Source organism: Acyrthosiphon pisum, chromosome X, assembly GCF_005508785.2.
Source record: "Acyrthosiphon pisum isolate AL4f chromosome X, pea_aphid_22Mar2018_4r6ur, whole genome shotgun sequence".
Lineage (NCBI taxonomy): Eukaryota > Metazoa > Arthropoda > Insecta > Hemiptera > Aphididae > Acyrthosiphon > Acyrthosiphon pisum.
Genome location: NC_042493.1, coordinates 85,059,465 through 85,074,750, shown reverse-complemented (window position 1 = coordinate 85,074,750; position 15,286 = coordinate 85,059,465). Strand labels below are relative to the sequence as shown.

The 15,286-nt window shown below is 25.8% G+C and overlaps 1 protein-coding gene across 2 annotated transcripts; it reads left to right on the top strand.

The window, feature by feature from the left end:
- Positions 1–1,257: 1,257 nt before the first annotated feature.
- On the top strand, positions 1,258–15,285 carry LOC100159066 (spondin-1). 2 transcript variants are annotated; one of them, XM_029490480.1, is made up of 17 exons: positions 1,259–1,544; positions 3,705–3,890; positions 5,945–6,203; positions 6,376–6,520; positions 6,672–6,784; positions 6,866–6,959; positions 7,025–7,148; positions 7,226–7,356; positions 10,697–10,886; positions 10,964–11,132; positions 11,854–12,073; positions 12,155–12,359; positions 12,681–12,745; positions 13,156–13,263; positions 13,319–13,400; positions 13,832–13,857; positions 14,583–14,718. In XM_029490480.1, the coding sequence occupies exons 2-16, from the start codon at positions 3,710–3,712 to the stop codon at positions 13,834–13,836; spliced, it is 2,091 nt and encodes a 696-aa protein (XP_029346340.1). In that variant the 5' UTR covers positions 1,259–1,544; positions 3,705–3,709; the 3' UTR covers positions 13,837–13,857; positions 14,583–14,718. The 2 variants fall into 2 exon arrangements, with proteins under 2 accessions (XP_001952355.1, XP_029346340.1); XM_001952320.5 differs by lacking the exon at positions 13,832–13,857 and having other exon boundaries at positions 1,258–1,544; positions 14,583–15,285.
- The last annotated feature ends 1 nt before the right edge of the window (position 15,286 follows it).

The window sequence follows — 15,286 nt, the reverse complement described above, 5'->3', positions numbered from 1 at the left end:
TCAAATGTCATTATAAAAATATAGTAGGAGCCTTGTTATAAATTAAACTCAACAAATAAAGTTTTATTGACATTCATAGAAAAAAAAAACTAATATATTGGTCTATATTGGAAACTGAAAAAGTCCCTATATAGTTCAAAACAAATCAAAATATTTTAAAAGTTTTATCATGTATAGAAAATGGAAATATAAACAACCATTCAAAATTTCATGTATCTACGGTCATTTGTTTTAAAGTTACACCAAAAATCAAAATCAATTTTTCTCGAAAAACAGATTTTGCGTAAAAATTCCCGTTTTTCCGTTAATTTTTCTTTTGTTTTTCACGGCGCATTTGAAAACTATTGGAAAAATAAAAAAATAAAAAAAAAAAAATAAATAAAAATACACACATCATTGTAAAATTAATACATTCATCGTTCCACTCAGAATCTAAAATATTTTTTGATTTTAGGTATACATAGGTATAATATATTACATACTTAGGTAATATTGTAATACAATACAATAATGAGTTTTTTTAAGTTAACATTTTCATAATAAAATACTCAACTAAGTTTATGTTATACCTATGTAAATTTGAAAATTATCACTGATTTAGAATGTTAAATTTGAGATTGGCTGGTTTAACAGAGTTTTAATATTTTTTTTGATGAAACTCCACTTAGAATAAATTAAATTAATGGTTTACTTATAAAGATTTTTTTGGTGATTGTTTCAGTATGATTCTTTGTGGTAAGTTGACTTTCACAAAAAACAGCTTAATTGTGAGCTGCGGCAGTTTCCGTTAAACAATAATGAAGTATTATTATATTCAGCAAGCTACATAGTACACAATACACAGTAGTTAACAAATAGATACATATATTATATTATATTATATGATATATAAACTTAAACAAATTATTAAACTATAATAACATAAATAGAATAAATAGTTGAATAACAATATAATATAGACATATTATACATATAGTCTTCGGGTCCTGTAAAATAATATGTATATACATAGGTTTATGATATGTTTAGCGTGTATATCATACATTATATATCATACATTATATTCGCAATTCATCTTTATGTGTATTAGTAGGTACATTTTATAAGGCACCCGGTATGAATAATATGACTATAAGAGAGAATAATGAATTTCCTGTAGAGCTGGGAAGTGCTTCAGCGCTGTATCGATTGAAGTTTTTTTTTTATAGAACAGTCACACTTTTGCCGACCCGACAGGCAGCGCTAATACATAAATGTGAAGTACCAAAAAGTTTACAGATTGTTACACACAATCCCTTTTTACATCATTTTTTATTATGATCTCTTTTCTGGCAGCGATACAGCATCCAGCATTCCATTTTGTGGCAGTTTATTCTGACCCACAGTAATACGTTTACGTGTGTCGTCACTGTGATTTTTTTTATACAATTAATAACATTTTTTTACGAGATCTTACGAATTTCCTTTATTACAAATATGTAGTATATTATTATATAACAATTATTCACGTGGACTAACTACAGATTTCATTTGCATTCATAAAGGTAAATTGTTTGTTTTTAAGTAGGTATATAATTTAAAATTATTATATTAAGAAAATGTGAACATAATTTGCTACATTTAAATGTATTTGCATATTTTGACAATAATTATTAATTACAACGTATAATCAATTTGAGATGTTAAAAACTTTTTCTTTTGTTAAAATTTTCATACTTTTTCAATGTTTAGGATTTTGTTGATATAATATTCTTAAAAAAATAGTACTAAATGGATGGTCAATATAAAACGAGTTATACCTATAGACATTTTCTTGTATCAATATATAATATATTGATACAAGAAAATTGTTTCAGTAAAAAATCCATAAATTAAATATGATAAAGATATACACATACACATAAATATGGAATATTAATTAATGATTATGCGTGTTTGTTATTTATTTAGTAATATAGCTGCTATAAATAAAATGTATACAAGATATTTTGTATTTAAAAAAAAAAATTAGGAGTAGGTTTCTCCTCAGTTCAATTTTTTATCGTCGTATATAATGTTATCAACAATTCTTATTGTGAATAATTACAAATTGATTTTTTCCAAAATTTTTTTTTTTAATATTTGGGTTGTCTCTTATATTTTATAGTAACACCAGTGGTTTTAAATCTTTCACGAATCGCGACCCCGAAAAAAAGTTAATAATAGAAAATGAATATATTTTCTAAATAATATATTATTATATGATATATAGGCACATAATACCTACTCTTGCAGTCGTGCTTTAAGTTATATAATATATATATATATATATATATAAGTATTTTACCATACAATTAACCACTACCTACAATTTAAAATACTTGTTATTGATAACAAATTTATTTTGTATACAGGTAGGTACATTTAATAGTTTAATTTAAATTTATCAAATAAGTAAAAGTTTCTTACTCCAACATAACTTTAAAATTATATGTGTGAAAGGCATCGCATGAAACACTATTTTGTTCATTATTTTTGGTGACTACTATCATTCACCTGGGACCCCTTTTTGGAGTTGCGACCACCAGATTGGAAACCACTGGTTTACATTATAAAGTATATAATTTTTTACTAAAATTTAAAATGTATTATTTTTAACTTCTCCTATGTTCTGTAAGTGAATGGATCTATAAAATTATAATATTAAATAAACTTATAAGTAAAAATATTAATAAGTATCATCAAGTTTAGAATATTTCGCACAAGCCACAAATGTAATAACTAACAAATTATTTAATGATTATTACAATGAGTTCTAACAAGTAGTAGCGGTACATGCCAAAATGGTTTTTGTATTTATAGCGACCATATTATTCATGAACAACATATATATGCTGCATACACCTATGTAATGTACCTTTGCACAATACGATTACTAATAATAGTACTAATAATAATTATAATAATATTAATAGATATTTATCAAATAAACAAATAAATATATAACACTCCAGGAGGGTAAGAGTACAGTAAGTGAAGAACAAAATATCTTTAAATTAAGATTTAAAAAGAATAACGGAATACATATTGAATACAAATTATACATAAACTATTTAAATTATAAATACAAGTTTTAAGCTTAGAACAGGATTCGAAAAAAAATCAAAGTTATGAATTTGATTACACATTATTGGTAGGCGACACCGGACACACCGAACTATTTTCTAAAGTAATTATTTTTAGAATGAGGTATAGCAAAAGGTGGATTAAATCTCGAGTTAAAACTTAAAAGAGGGTACTTTAAGGCCAATTTTTTGTAACAATTCAGGACAGCATACCATTCAATATTGTATTTCTTCAATACTCAGTATTGAACAATAATCAAAATATATTTATTAGTTTTTGTCACTGATTTAATATTATTATATTTAGCTGTACTTAAATAAAATAATTTCATATTATAAATATAATAAATAAATAAATTAAGGGTTAGTACCTACCTACTTATTTAATTATATCATTAAACATGCTTGCCTAATGTAAATAATGTTTAAAAAAAAAGTTAGTTTTAAGATAAAACGTAGGTAAGTAAGTACCTACCTATAAACTTACCCATCAAGCTTATAGTACTTGTTTTTAATTTTACTAGCCGAATAATGGTTGTGAACAAATGTGTTTTCTTATAAAATATAATATATCTATGTAAAATAATATCTATTTCACAGAAACTATGATTATCAGAAGTATATTTTTTGCGGCGTTTGTATTATATTTTTCTATTTCTTCGGCAATTAAAATATGTGATCGGAAGCCAACCTCAATATCAACACCAAAAAGTACAAATCCACATCCATTTAGAATTGTTTTTAAAGGAAATATAGAATATTATACACCTGGAACTACATACACAGGTAACAAAAATCATGAATGTTATAAGTTACTATTATTTATTAAAAAAAACATGATTGTATGTGTATTATTTATTCACAAAAAATATCGTTACAAAATTCAAACTGATAGGTAATTTGAAACTTAAAATAATACTACCTAATAGGGAATAATTATAAATGTATTAATCAAAAACTAACAACATTTTTAGAAATTCTATATTGTTTTTTACATTTATTTGTTATACATTTCTATAGTTGTGAAAATATAGGTGCTTGTTTAACAAATTATTTTTATGTACAATATAGCCAATATAGATTGGCTTTTAGATTCTGAGTGGAGCGATGTGTAGAGCGATGAATGTATAACATTTTGATGGTTTTTATTATTAAAAATTATTAAATACAAATATATAAGCATAAAATTATATATATTAAAAATATTATTTTTTTGTGTCTGTAAAGTACTGTATGCACGTTTTACATAGAGGTAAAATGTCGAAAAGTTTGATCTTCAACTTCGATGGTGGTTTCTGGTAGGTACCAATGGGATTTAGTTGGTACCTTTAAGATGTAAAACCAGTTTTTGACAAAATAAATTGTATGTTTTTGTTGTAATCCAAAATTAAATTATCGTAACAACGTAACATCCATTACTACTTACTCAATGATGAGATACACTCGATACCTACTGTATAGCAGAGTGGTTTCTCACTTTCTTACATTTTTCACTTAGAGCTTTCATATCTAATTTTTTAATTTTTAAAATAATGGTTCTATTAGGATTTTGTGTGTTTTTACTTTTTTTTATTATAATAATATGTTTTCTATACAGACATAAAATAGAGTATGATCTGTAGACAATTATTATAAATAATGATAAACTATAATAAATAATATAACATAAAAAAACATACAAAAATAATAATATTTATGTGGCTGCTCAGCGACTAACCATTCATTTTGTGTTAAATTCATACTTCTATGGTTCGATTCAATACGATGAAGATAGAAGAGATGATTATATTTAAGTTAAAAAAAAGTTGAGCGTAAATCCACAATAATTTTCATTGAGCCTCTGAAGTTCGAATTTTGATAAAATTTGTAAAAATCACGAATGATTTTCAGCGAAAACGGACTGTAAGTCTATTTATCACATGAATAAATTGCTATTCATTATAAACCACAAACGGCACAAACATACAATAAAAAAAGTCGTTTACTCGTGTAATCATGTGTAACTTTTTGTGTTTTATTTGAAAAGTTCAAATATACATATAGTATAATATGAAAAAAATGGAGTTTAAAAATTGTTTAGATTTTTTGGTTTGAGTATTAACTACTAATAAGGAACCTTGTCACTTTGAATAACATAATTTTAGCTGTAAAAATTTATAATTTTATAAACTTTTAACACAAAATTATATTCGTGACTTTGACGAATTTTATCAAAATTCGAACCTAAAATATTTATAATAATAATATATATTTCTACGGATCTTTAATATTTGTTAATACCTAGAGTAAAAAGTAATAAGGACCCTTATATTAAACTATATAAGCTTTTTGACGACATTTTTTTTCAACAATAACTGAAATAATGCATGCTTTTAAATAACTCAAAAAGAGTCAAAATATTTTGAAAATCTTGTCTTGTATAGAAAATGATAAAATTTAAATTTGGTAATAGTTTCAAGTATCTATGGTTAGGTTAGGTTATTTATTTATGAATTACATCAAAATATCAAAAATCAATTGAGTATATTATATAGTTAATTAACGGATAAATATCAAATGACGTATCAATTTCAAACTTTCATAAAAAATGAATGTGGATTTCCGTTAAACTTTTGAAAACTATAAGGAATTTTAAATTTTGACCTTTTAAAAGTAAGTACTTACTAGATCAAATTTGTTACCAGAAATCAACCCCAATGTTGAAAATTGAAGTATTTTTCTACTATAAATACACATAGGTACACTGAAAATAAAAATTCCATATCATTGTATACCTAATCAATATTTTCATAGCTTCGTCAGAATCTAAAATGTAAAACATTAATTTCGGTTGTCTCTAGTTTTATTGCAAGGTATTAGGACTACTGCAACACCAAGTTTTACTAGTTTTATTTTGATGGTCGAGTCTGAAGAGAGCCAGAATTATGACGACGAAAACAACGACTTTATATCTGGAAAATTTCAACTTACTGGGGATGTAAGAACAAAAATTAGCGAAGTCTGTCCAAATACAGTTACTCAGACCTCTTTAATTCCAAAATCAGAAGTACAAGTATTTTGGACAGCTCCGTCATCTGGTAGCGGATGTGTTGTATTTAGGTATGTTTAAGATTCTTCATTTTTAAAATAATTACCTAGGTACTATATTTATATTTATATAGTTGAAATTTGATATTTTCAACTCTTACGTCATATTTTTATATTATATTAGCCATTAGGTATATAATGTATAAATATATGTATATCATTATTACATTTTTGGATTAACTAGAGCTACAATTGTTGAATATCGTGATATTTGGTATATGGACGATGATCAATTAAACAAAAGAATTTGCGAAGAAAGTAATGAAAGCAATGACGATAACGCTAATGTAGTGTACGAGTGTTGTGCGTGTCACGAAGCTAAGTTCGAGGTTTGTATTTATTAGATTAGTTTAAAATTAAATTTATAGTATCTAGGTTTAAGTAGGTAGTATGTACTTGTTTGGCTATTGTTATACGAGCTTGTAAGTTATGAGAAATTCAATAAAAATTATTTTGAAAGTTTAATACGACATTTTGTAGTTAACTTTTGAAGGACTGTGGTCAAGACATACTCACCCAAAAGATTACCCGGATGACAATTGGCAGACTCGATTTAGTGATGTTATTGGCGCTTCACATACAATTGATTATCGGTATATTGATGATAAACAATGTATACTAATATTTATATATAATACAAAAATATGATTACCAAGTTCTTAATAATTTTCAAGATTTTGGGAACAAGATCAAGTAGCTTCCGATGGAATGAATAGCATAGCACAAAGTGGAACTACTTCGACTTTGGAATCTGAACTTAAATCTAAAGTGATAAAAAAAAATGTTATAACCTTCTGAGCTACTTAAAACTATTTAATAATATTTTGTTTTAGAGCGATAAAATTCGTACTATAATTAAAGCCAGAGGTATTAGCTATCCAAATGTGACTGGAAAGACATTTGCTGTATTTCGAGTGGATCAAGATCATCATTTGATTTCAGTTGTGTCATTCATGTGTAAGAATCTAAATTATTTGTAAAATATTCTAAACTGCTTTTGCATACATTTTAAGATACTTTTCATTTAAAATTAGATCCATCGCCGGACTGGTTTGTTGGAATTTCAGGTTTGGAACTGTGTTTGCCAAACTGTAATTGGATTACGAATAAAACTATCAACTTGTACCCATGGGACGCTGGAATTGATAGCGGAGTCACATACAATGTATTTTGTTCTAGTAATTTTAATCACTTACTATAATATATGAAAATTCCATCAATTGTAATGAATATTACAAATTACATTATTGCCTTGTTTACTTTAATATTTAAAGATAGGAAATTAAATGTTTGATTAGGTAAACTAATATAATACATCAAGAGTTAACTTAATATTTAATCTTATTAATACCAAACTTGCTAGTATTACTATGATTACTATCGATTCCGACCTAATTATCGGGAAGAGAATTCGCACGGAAGTCGTGGGCGGCGATGGGAACAAAAACTTAGAAGCTCAATTGAGTCCAATAATAAATAGTTTTAGATATTTAAAGGTGCCCATTATACAATTCCACTGTAGCGTCTGATAGACTCTTAATCCGGCTTTGCTACTAATAACAAGTTGTTACTAAAAACATAGAAAGTAGATAACTTTCAATAGGTATTCATTTTTTTTAAGGATTTTTTTCAATTACTGTCTTAAACTTTTATGAGTGAATAAATTAAGAATTTTGATAAAATTTATTAAAACTATTAAAATTGCAAAAATGTGCAAATTAATTTGTTATTAGAAATTCATAAAAATTGTATTATTCATTTATAAGGTAACAAAATTTGATACAAGATTCCTCATATGGTTTTATACCTATTAAAATAAAAAAGGTTTACTGGGAAATCACAATAATTTTTTATGAGCGTTCGGATTTTAAATTTGTAAGGCTGCTGGATATTCATTCGTAAAATGACCATTTCTCCTCAAACGATTTTTGATGATATGTTGTAATTCAAAATAAATAACTATAGATACTTTATATTTTCACCAAACATTTGAATTATCGTGTTCTATATATGGCACAATTTTTAATATATTTTGAATCATTTGAAGCTATTTATAAATATCTAAAATTTTTGATTTTTTTTGTTAATATCGATAAAAAAAATTAAAGCTTGAATATATAATACAAGGTTTCCCACAAAACATAGGTAGTTCATACTGAAACCAAAAATTCTTAAATATATATATGCACAATATTTTTTTATGGACATCTGAAGTTCAGATTTGGACGATATCTCATACTTAAACGATGAATAATGATGTTAGTTGTTATTTTGTTATAATTCAAAAACAATATTTGAGGAGACTTCTAATTTTTACGTACCTATATTATAAAATTTACTATATGGAATGACCTTTTTTTTAAATATTTAGATTCATTTTAAGCTATTACTTATTTATGCTATCAAAATATTATAATCATACTGTTCTACGGTAGGTGGTATTGACTCAAAAGTGAATAACAATATTATTATGATAAAAATGTACACTATTATTATAAATAAATATAATAAATGCAATGTTTTCGGCAAAAATTAAATCAACCTACCGTTACACTAATAATAAAATAAGTTACTTTAAAAAATACCCTAGATATAGGCTGACAGACCGTCCCCGCTCAGAATCGTTGTTCGTAAACAATGATATACAGGTTATTTACCAAGCATGGTCACCCTTTTTCTTCTTCATTATTGCACAGTTATTCAAAATCTGATTTTTTTAGTTTTTAAATTTACTTTAATACTATATTTTTAAATTTTTGAGATTTTTTGTACTACTAAAGGAATGGGTCACTGTAATTGATGGTAATAAATTTGAATTCAATGATATACCTAATATAATTGAATACGAGGAGCGATTCTGAGCGAAGACGGTTTGTCAGTCTAGGATATTTTATATTATATTTGTATTGTTATCACCTATTATTTATATGATAGCCGGACAGCCGGTAAGTTAAATTAATGTTGTAAAATTACAAATAAATAAAGTCGTTATTCTTGGTTATTAAATATGTAATTTAGTCCAAATTTAAACAATAACTATAAAAGAATTGGGTTTATGTATATTTTTAAACTTTTTGGTTACAGAATTAATAACTTACGTGGAACCTTTTATTCAATTTTTAATCCTTATTTATAAAACATATTATAATATTGAACATTTCATCAATTTTTAACTACTAAATCATTTTCAAATTTCAAATTTGATACATTTTGTCAAAATTTGAATTTTAAATGCTTATAAAAAAAATTTGTGCCTATGTATTTTTGATATTTTTCAACTTCTATTGTAAAAATATATCAGGAGTTGAATATTGAATTTCAACACTTTTTTACAGAACCAATAAAATTTTATTGAAAATTTAAAATGTCTGTAAACAGCTCAAAATGAGTCAACATTTTTTTCAAGTATAGGAATTGATAAAATAAACATATGACACATTGGCGCAACTATGGTCAATTTTTTTTGGGGGGGCACAGATTTTATCAGCTGCACAGACCTTCAGGTGCTTTGCACCTCCTAACTAACCTACCGACTGGTTTCTTGCAATACAATAATACATTTGTATAAAACTAGGTAGTGAATTTAAAAATTTTAACTTCCTAAAATTATAAATAATTATATACCTCGACATAATTTTAATTAAACTTTTACTCAAATACGAAATGTACTTATAAAATAATATAAAATCTATAAGTACTAATTTTCTATTAGTTGCTGAAATTGTTTCAATAATTGTTTTTGTGTCAAGACTATTAGTTACATTTATTTCGATATTGTTGTTCTCTGACAAGCTTTTAATCACCGCATGGAAGAAAATTAACGTTTGCAGGTTGCGCAACTAACATGTATAGTGAAAGCTATTGGCGATCAAAAGCTTATCAAATTGATAAGCTGAAACGGGCGCGCTGATGTTATTTTTCCATCTGGCCCGTTTCAGACCACCCCCCGCTGGCCTCTAAATTGATAAGCTTTTGATCGCAAATTGCCTACTTGTAGGTATTTATATAAATTTGAGTACACAACTTCAGTACCTAACCACTTGTTTAATATCATCAATATCAAAATTAGTTATAATTTTAACCAGACAATTTTTACAACAAGTTATTTTTCTCATCACCAAAAAGCATAATTCATATATAACGAGTTAATGAAATAATTATTTAAAACATTTTTCCCAACGTTTCCCATTAAAAATTTCCTGATAAAAATTTGTTATAGAAAAAACTAAAAAGACGAATATAAACAACCAGTGAAAATGTCATGTATATACGATGATTTGTTTTGGAGTTAGGTACTTACTGACAAGCCAATAGTATTAAAAGTTAATATACCTAACCATATTAATTCAACTACGTTATGGTTTCATACTTTTCAGTCACTATTCAACTATTGACTTAGTTTTAATAATTTATAAATAATATAAAAATTGTAATAATTATTGCTGTTGTTTATAAATAGTACCTATTTAAAAAAAAGCTGGAAAATATGTTTAATATGATTTCAGTCATCTGATATGCCTCAAGTACCAATAATGAATATAGAGAGAGTTTGGCCATCGAATACCAATGATATGCGTTCTCCATTTTATGATCAATCGGGTGCACAAATGAAGCCTATTGCAAAACTTCATCTTATGAGACAACGTCTTTATGAAAAAAGTTGTTCGGAAGAAGAGTCCAAAACCGAATCAGCAGGTCTGTTGTTTGTTAAGATTTTTTTTTTGTTTACGTTTGAATCAATGAACTGATTTATTTGTTCTATGCGCTATAAGTTTGTGATACTGGTCCGTGGTCAGACTGGGATGAGTGTTCAGTGACTTGCGGTAAAGGCTACAGTAATAGATATAGGCAATATAAGAATCCAGAAGACGCACATAAACCCCACTGTAGCAAACGGTCGATGACACAACGTAAAGGATGTTATGTGCTTCCTTCGTGTGCGTAAGTTAATATTCATTTAAAAAATTGCTATATTGTGGATAGTAAAAATTTAAATAGTTTTAGGTTGACTATTATAAACTCTTAAAAATAAAATGAAAAAAACATACCTGGTGGTATATCATTGCAATATTATATAAGTTTGTTAAAAAGTTTTTTTTTTAAATTCGTGAACTATCTTGATCTTACATATTATAATTAACTGTCTGTTAATTATAATATTAATTTGTTAATTTTGTAAAATGTTTCAAGAAATCTGTTTTGAAATATATATTTAAGTTTCTTAACAAGTGACTTATATAAATAGACTATTAGTTTCTTTTATATATTAGGTACTTTTATATATTTTTATTTTAACTAGATCAATTATCAAAAATGTTTAAATTCTTAATTTATAAATTAGGTATGTATAGGTCTACTCTTAATTTCTTATATATTTATATTGACTTTACTTATACCTAGATGTTATATATTTGTAATAGTATAACTCTTATAACCCACTTCTTCCACCGAAAGCATGCTAAAAGGACAAAATTATTTTCAAATTAGAGTTTATTTACCTATTTATCAATGTATTGATTTATTTGAAGAACTAATAAAAATAAAAAAAAATTTTAATTATAAATTATTAAAATATATTGTTACCTTTTGTAAAATTGAGAACTTCATGATGTGTCTTATTAGAAATTGAGATTAATAAATAATACGATACGATTTATTTTAGGATTGAGACTGAGGAGACTGATACGATTGATCCAAAATGTGATGTAACTGCTTTTGGTCAGTGGTCGGATTGCTCAGCAGAGTGTGGACCTGGCGTAATGGCAAGATTTCGGACAATTTTAAACGAAGAAGTTACACCAAAATATTGTTTAGGTAGAATGTTCTTACAACAAACTATTCCATGTGAATCAAAACCTTGCCAAGACGAACGTGATAACGTGGTTAGAATAAAATGATCAATATTATTTATGATATGAAATATTTATGAATAATAAATGTCTGAGGTATTAATGAAATCTTAGGACTTGGGTATAATATGCAGTAATTGTTCGCTAACTAAATGGTCGTTGTGGTCACCTTGCAATATGAAATGTGGAACGGGTCAGAGGGATAGACATAGGATGAATTTTGACAAAACTGCAGCGTCAGAAAATTGTGACCCTCGTTGTTATACACAGACAATAAATTGTACAGATAATCCTCCATGTGAAAACAATATGCGAATGGGTAAGATATGTTGATATATTGATCTTAAATCTTAATAATTCATTACAAATTTACAAATGTTTGAAATGATAAAAGTGAAAATGTTTTAATATAATTTTACATGCTGCATATATTAGAGGATATTTTATTATTTGGAAACAGTTTTATGTTAAAGAAATATAATGTAACGGTACAACGCTCTCTTATTTATAATATTAATCAAAAGAAAAATAGGTTATGCAATACTTCCATCGTCAATCGTATGTTTAATCGTACACATTTAAAAGATAATTATTTTTTCGACATCTACGTTTTATACAAAGTGTTTTTATTTTTATTCAGAAACAACCATATCACCAAGTTCTGAAAATACACCAGTAACATCTGTTACTTTAAATCCAGACGATGTAAGTATAAACAAACTAAATAGTAAGTTATTTTTGGTGAGATGAAAATGCACATCACAAATACTGAGTAAAAATCAGTATGAATTATTTATTATAAACAGTTTTTAAAAAGAATGTAACTTACCAGATTGACTCAACTCAGAATCTTTAGATTAATTTGTTCGGTAATATGTAAAAGGAAGTACTTACTTAAGTAACTACCATAAAAGTATCAATTAGGTTGTAACACAACAGCTATAATGTTCTTTTAAAAATAAATAAATAATATCAAATTTTCGTCAATTATTAATTTTTTTTTAACTGTTAATTATTATTTTAAACTGATTTTAGTATATCATTGTAGACAACAATAATAAAACGACTATTCTACCTCATTTATACATCGTTAAAAGTATTTTTTTACTATTTAGATTTCAGACGATTCGACGGAAAAATGTTTACTGTCAAATTGGAGTAAATTTTCAAGTTGTAATGCTATTTGTGGTCCTGGTTTCAAAGAGCGTACGCGAACCATACTAGTTAGTTATTTTATAACTTAATAAGTCAGCATTGTATAAATATTCTGTATTTTAGTCTCCAACGGATCCACTGGAACAAAAGAAATGTAGGAAAAAACTAGTTGATCGTCGAAACTGTCGAGGAAGACAATGTAGCAGTAAGTTTAGAATGCAATAAGACAATATCTTATATATTATTATGAAAATAAAATAATAATATGACTTATAGGGTTAACTATACAATAAAATTTTAATTGTTAGATAATCATATAACCTATATAAAAAATAATTAAAAGTTATTTTGTAATTTTTTACACAGTCATTGGCATTTATGGAGAATGTTGAAACTGTAACCGAATTACTAAACGAATTACGAGTGCCTAACACATTGTTAATCTTAAAAATAAAAAAAAAAACAATTCCAAAATTATTTTATTTGTTTTCGGTATTGCGAAATCAATTACCAAATATCTAAAAATACATAATGCAGAATATTAACCAAATACTTGCTGTTACTTATACAATATTATAAACTAATATATACATAAAATTAATCGATGATGTTTATTTTTTGTTTTTGCATTACCAGCATAACACATTAGATTGGTTAAGCACGTAAGCATAAATTAATTTTAAAAATATGGTGTACAACTCCACAATAAAATAATAATTAGGTAATATTATATTTGTAGTACCTAATAATATTTATATTCATAATATAAGCCATAATATTTTGAAAATTATATTGAGTACAGAAATGTTAAAATAAATATTTGGTGAATAATTCAAGTCTCTTAAAATACTAATTTATAAGTTACAAAAAAAAAAACGAAATTTTCAAAAACTGGTTTTTGCTTAAAAATTCCCGTTTTTTTACTTTTGACCCTTCAAACTTCAAAGTACCAATTAAACGCGGCTTCCAACCAAAGACAACTCATTGCAAAGTTGAAGATTGAAGCTTCTTGTAACTAATCCAAATGGCGACGGCAGACAAAAAAACACACCCATAGACATGGTAAAATATTAATACATTTATGATTCATCTCTCTGCTCAGAATCTAAATCTATTACTAGGTAAGAACGATAATTGTAACACTTTCAATAATTTTTAGAAATAATTGTTAAAGGAAACGGTCTTAATAAAAAAAGAGCTCTACATTTTTCCATCATCTACGTGACTGTCAATATTACTAATTATTATAATATACAAATTGATTTATCATTTTTACACAAACAATACTCACGATTGGAGTTGTACACGTCATGTTTAACTAAAATATTGTGAATTGTAGTAGTTAGGTAATATTATTTTATACATTGATAGAACTCATTTTGTACAGGATGTAATTATTCGCCATGGTCGGAGTGGTCATTATGCTCAGCACTATGTGGTATGAATGCAGTACAACAACGTACAAGAGTTCCAGAAAATGTTGCATGGACTTGGTGTAAAGAAAGATTAGAACAGCGTATTTGTTCAGCTTTAGCATGTAAAACTGATTAGAAACCAATTTTATTTAGAAATGTTTAATTAAAAAATTCAGTATTACCAATTAAGGCATTATTAATGTTCTTTAAATATAGAATATGTTTTTCTCAAACTAGTAGTACTTATACTATATTATAGTGTTTCAGGACATTAATACCAACATCACTCAAAAGGAATCCCTCTAATATAACAATATTACATAAAATTATTTGGATATATTTTACAATCTTTAAAAACATTTTACTATATCAAATATTATAAAACCTTCTAAAATTAATTTCTTACGTTGGTTTTTTTTATAGATAATATTATAATTAGTCAACGGTTACCGAAATATTTTTAATGTCACAAAAAAATCCGTTTCTAAAAAGTAAAATGTACGTTCACATAGGTACAGAAGATACAAATAATACTAGTTAAAAAAAAATGTTCGTTTTGAATATTAACCATATTTAAATATTGTATTAGTTCTGATAAACGTTGAACATAATATATTTCAATTAAGATAATATCATGTATTAAAAATTATATTTAAATAAAGTTTTTAATCTATAT

What these genes read in the sequence shown, in the direction of transcription:
- LOC100159066 (XM_001952320.5), top strand. Translation starts at nt 3,710, where the DNA reads ATGATTATCAGAAGTATATTTTTTGCGGCGTTTGTATTATATTTTTCT. An exon ending in GTCACGAAGCTAAGTTCGAG is followed by an intron (nt 6,521 to 6,671) that starts GTTTGTATTTAT and finishes GACATTTTGTAG; the next exon opens with TTAACTTTTGAAGGACTGTG. An exon ending in TGAAAACAATATGCGAATGG is followed by an intron (nt 12,360 to 12,680) that starts GTAAGATATGTT and finishes ATTTTTATTCAG; the next exon opens with AAACAACCATATCACCAAGT.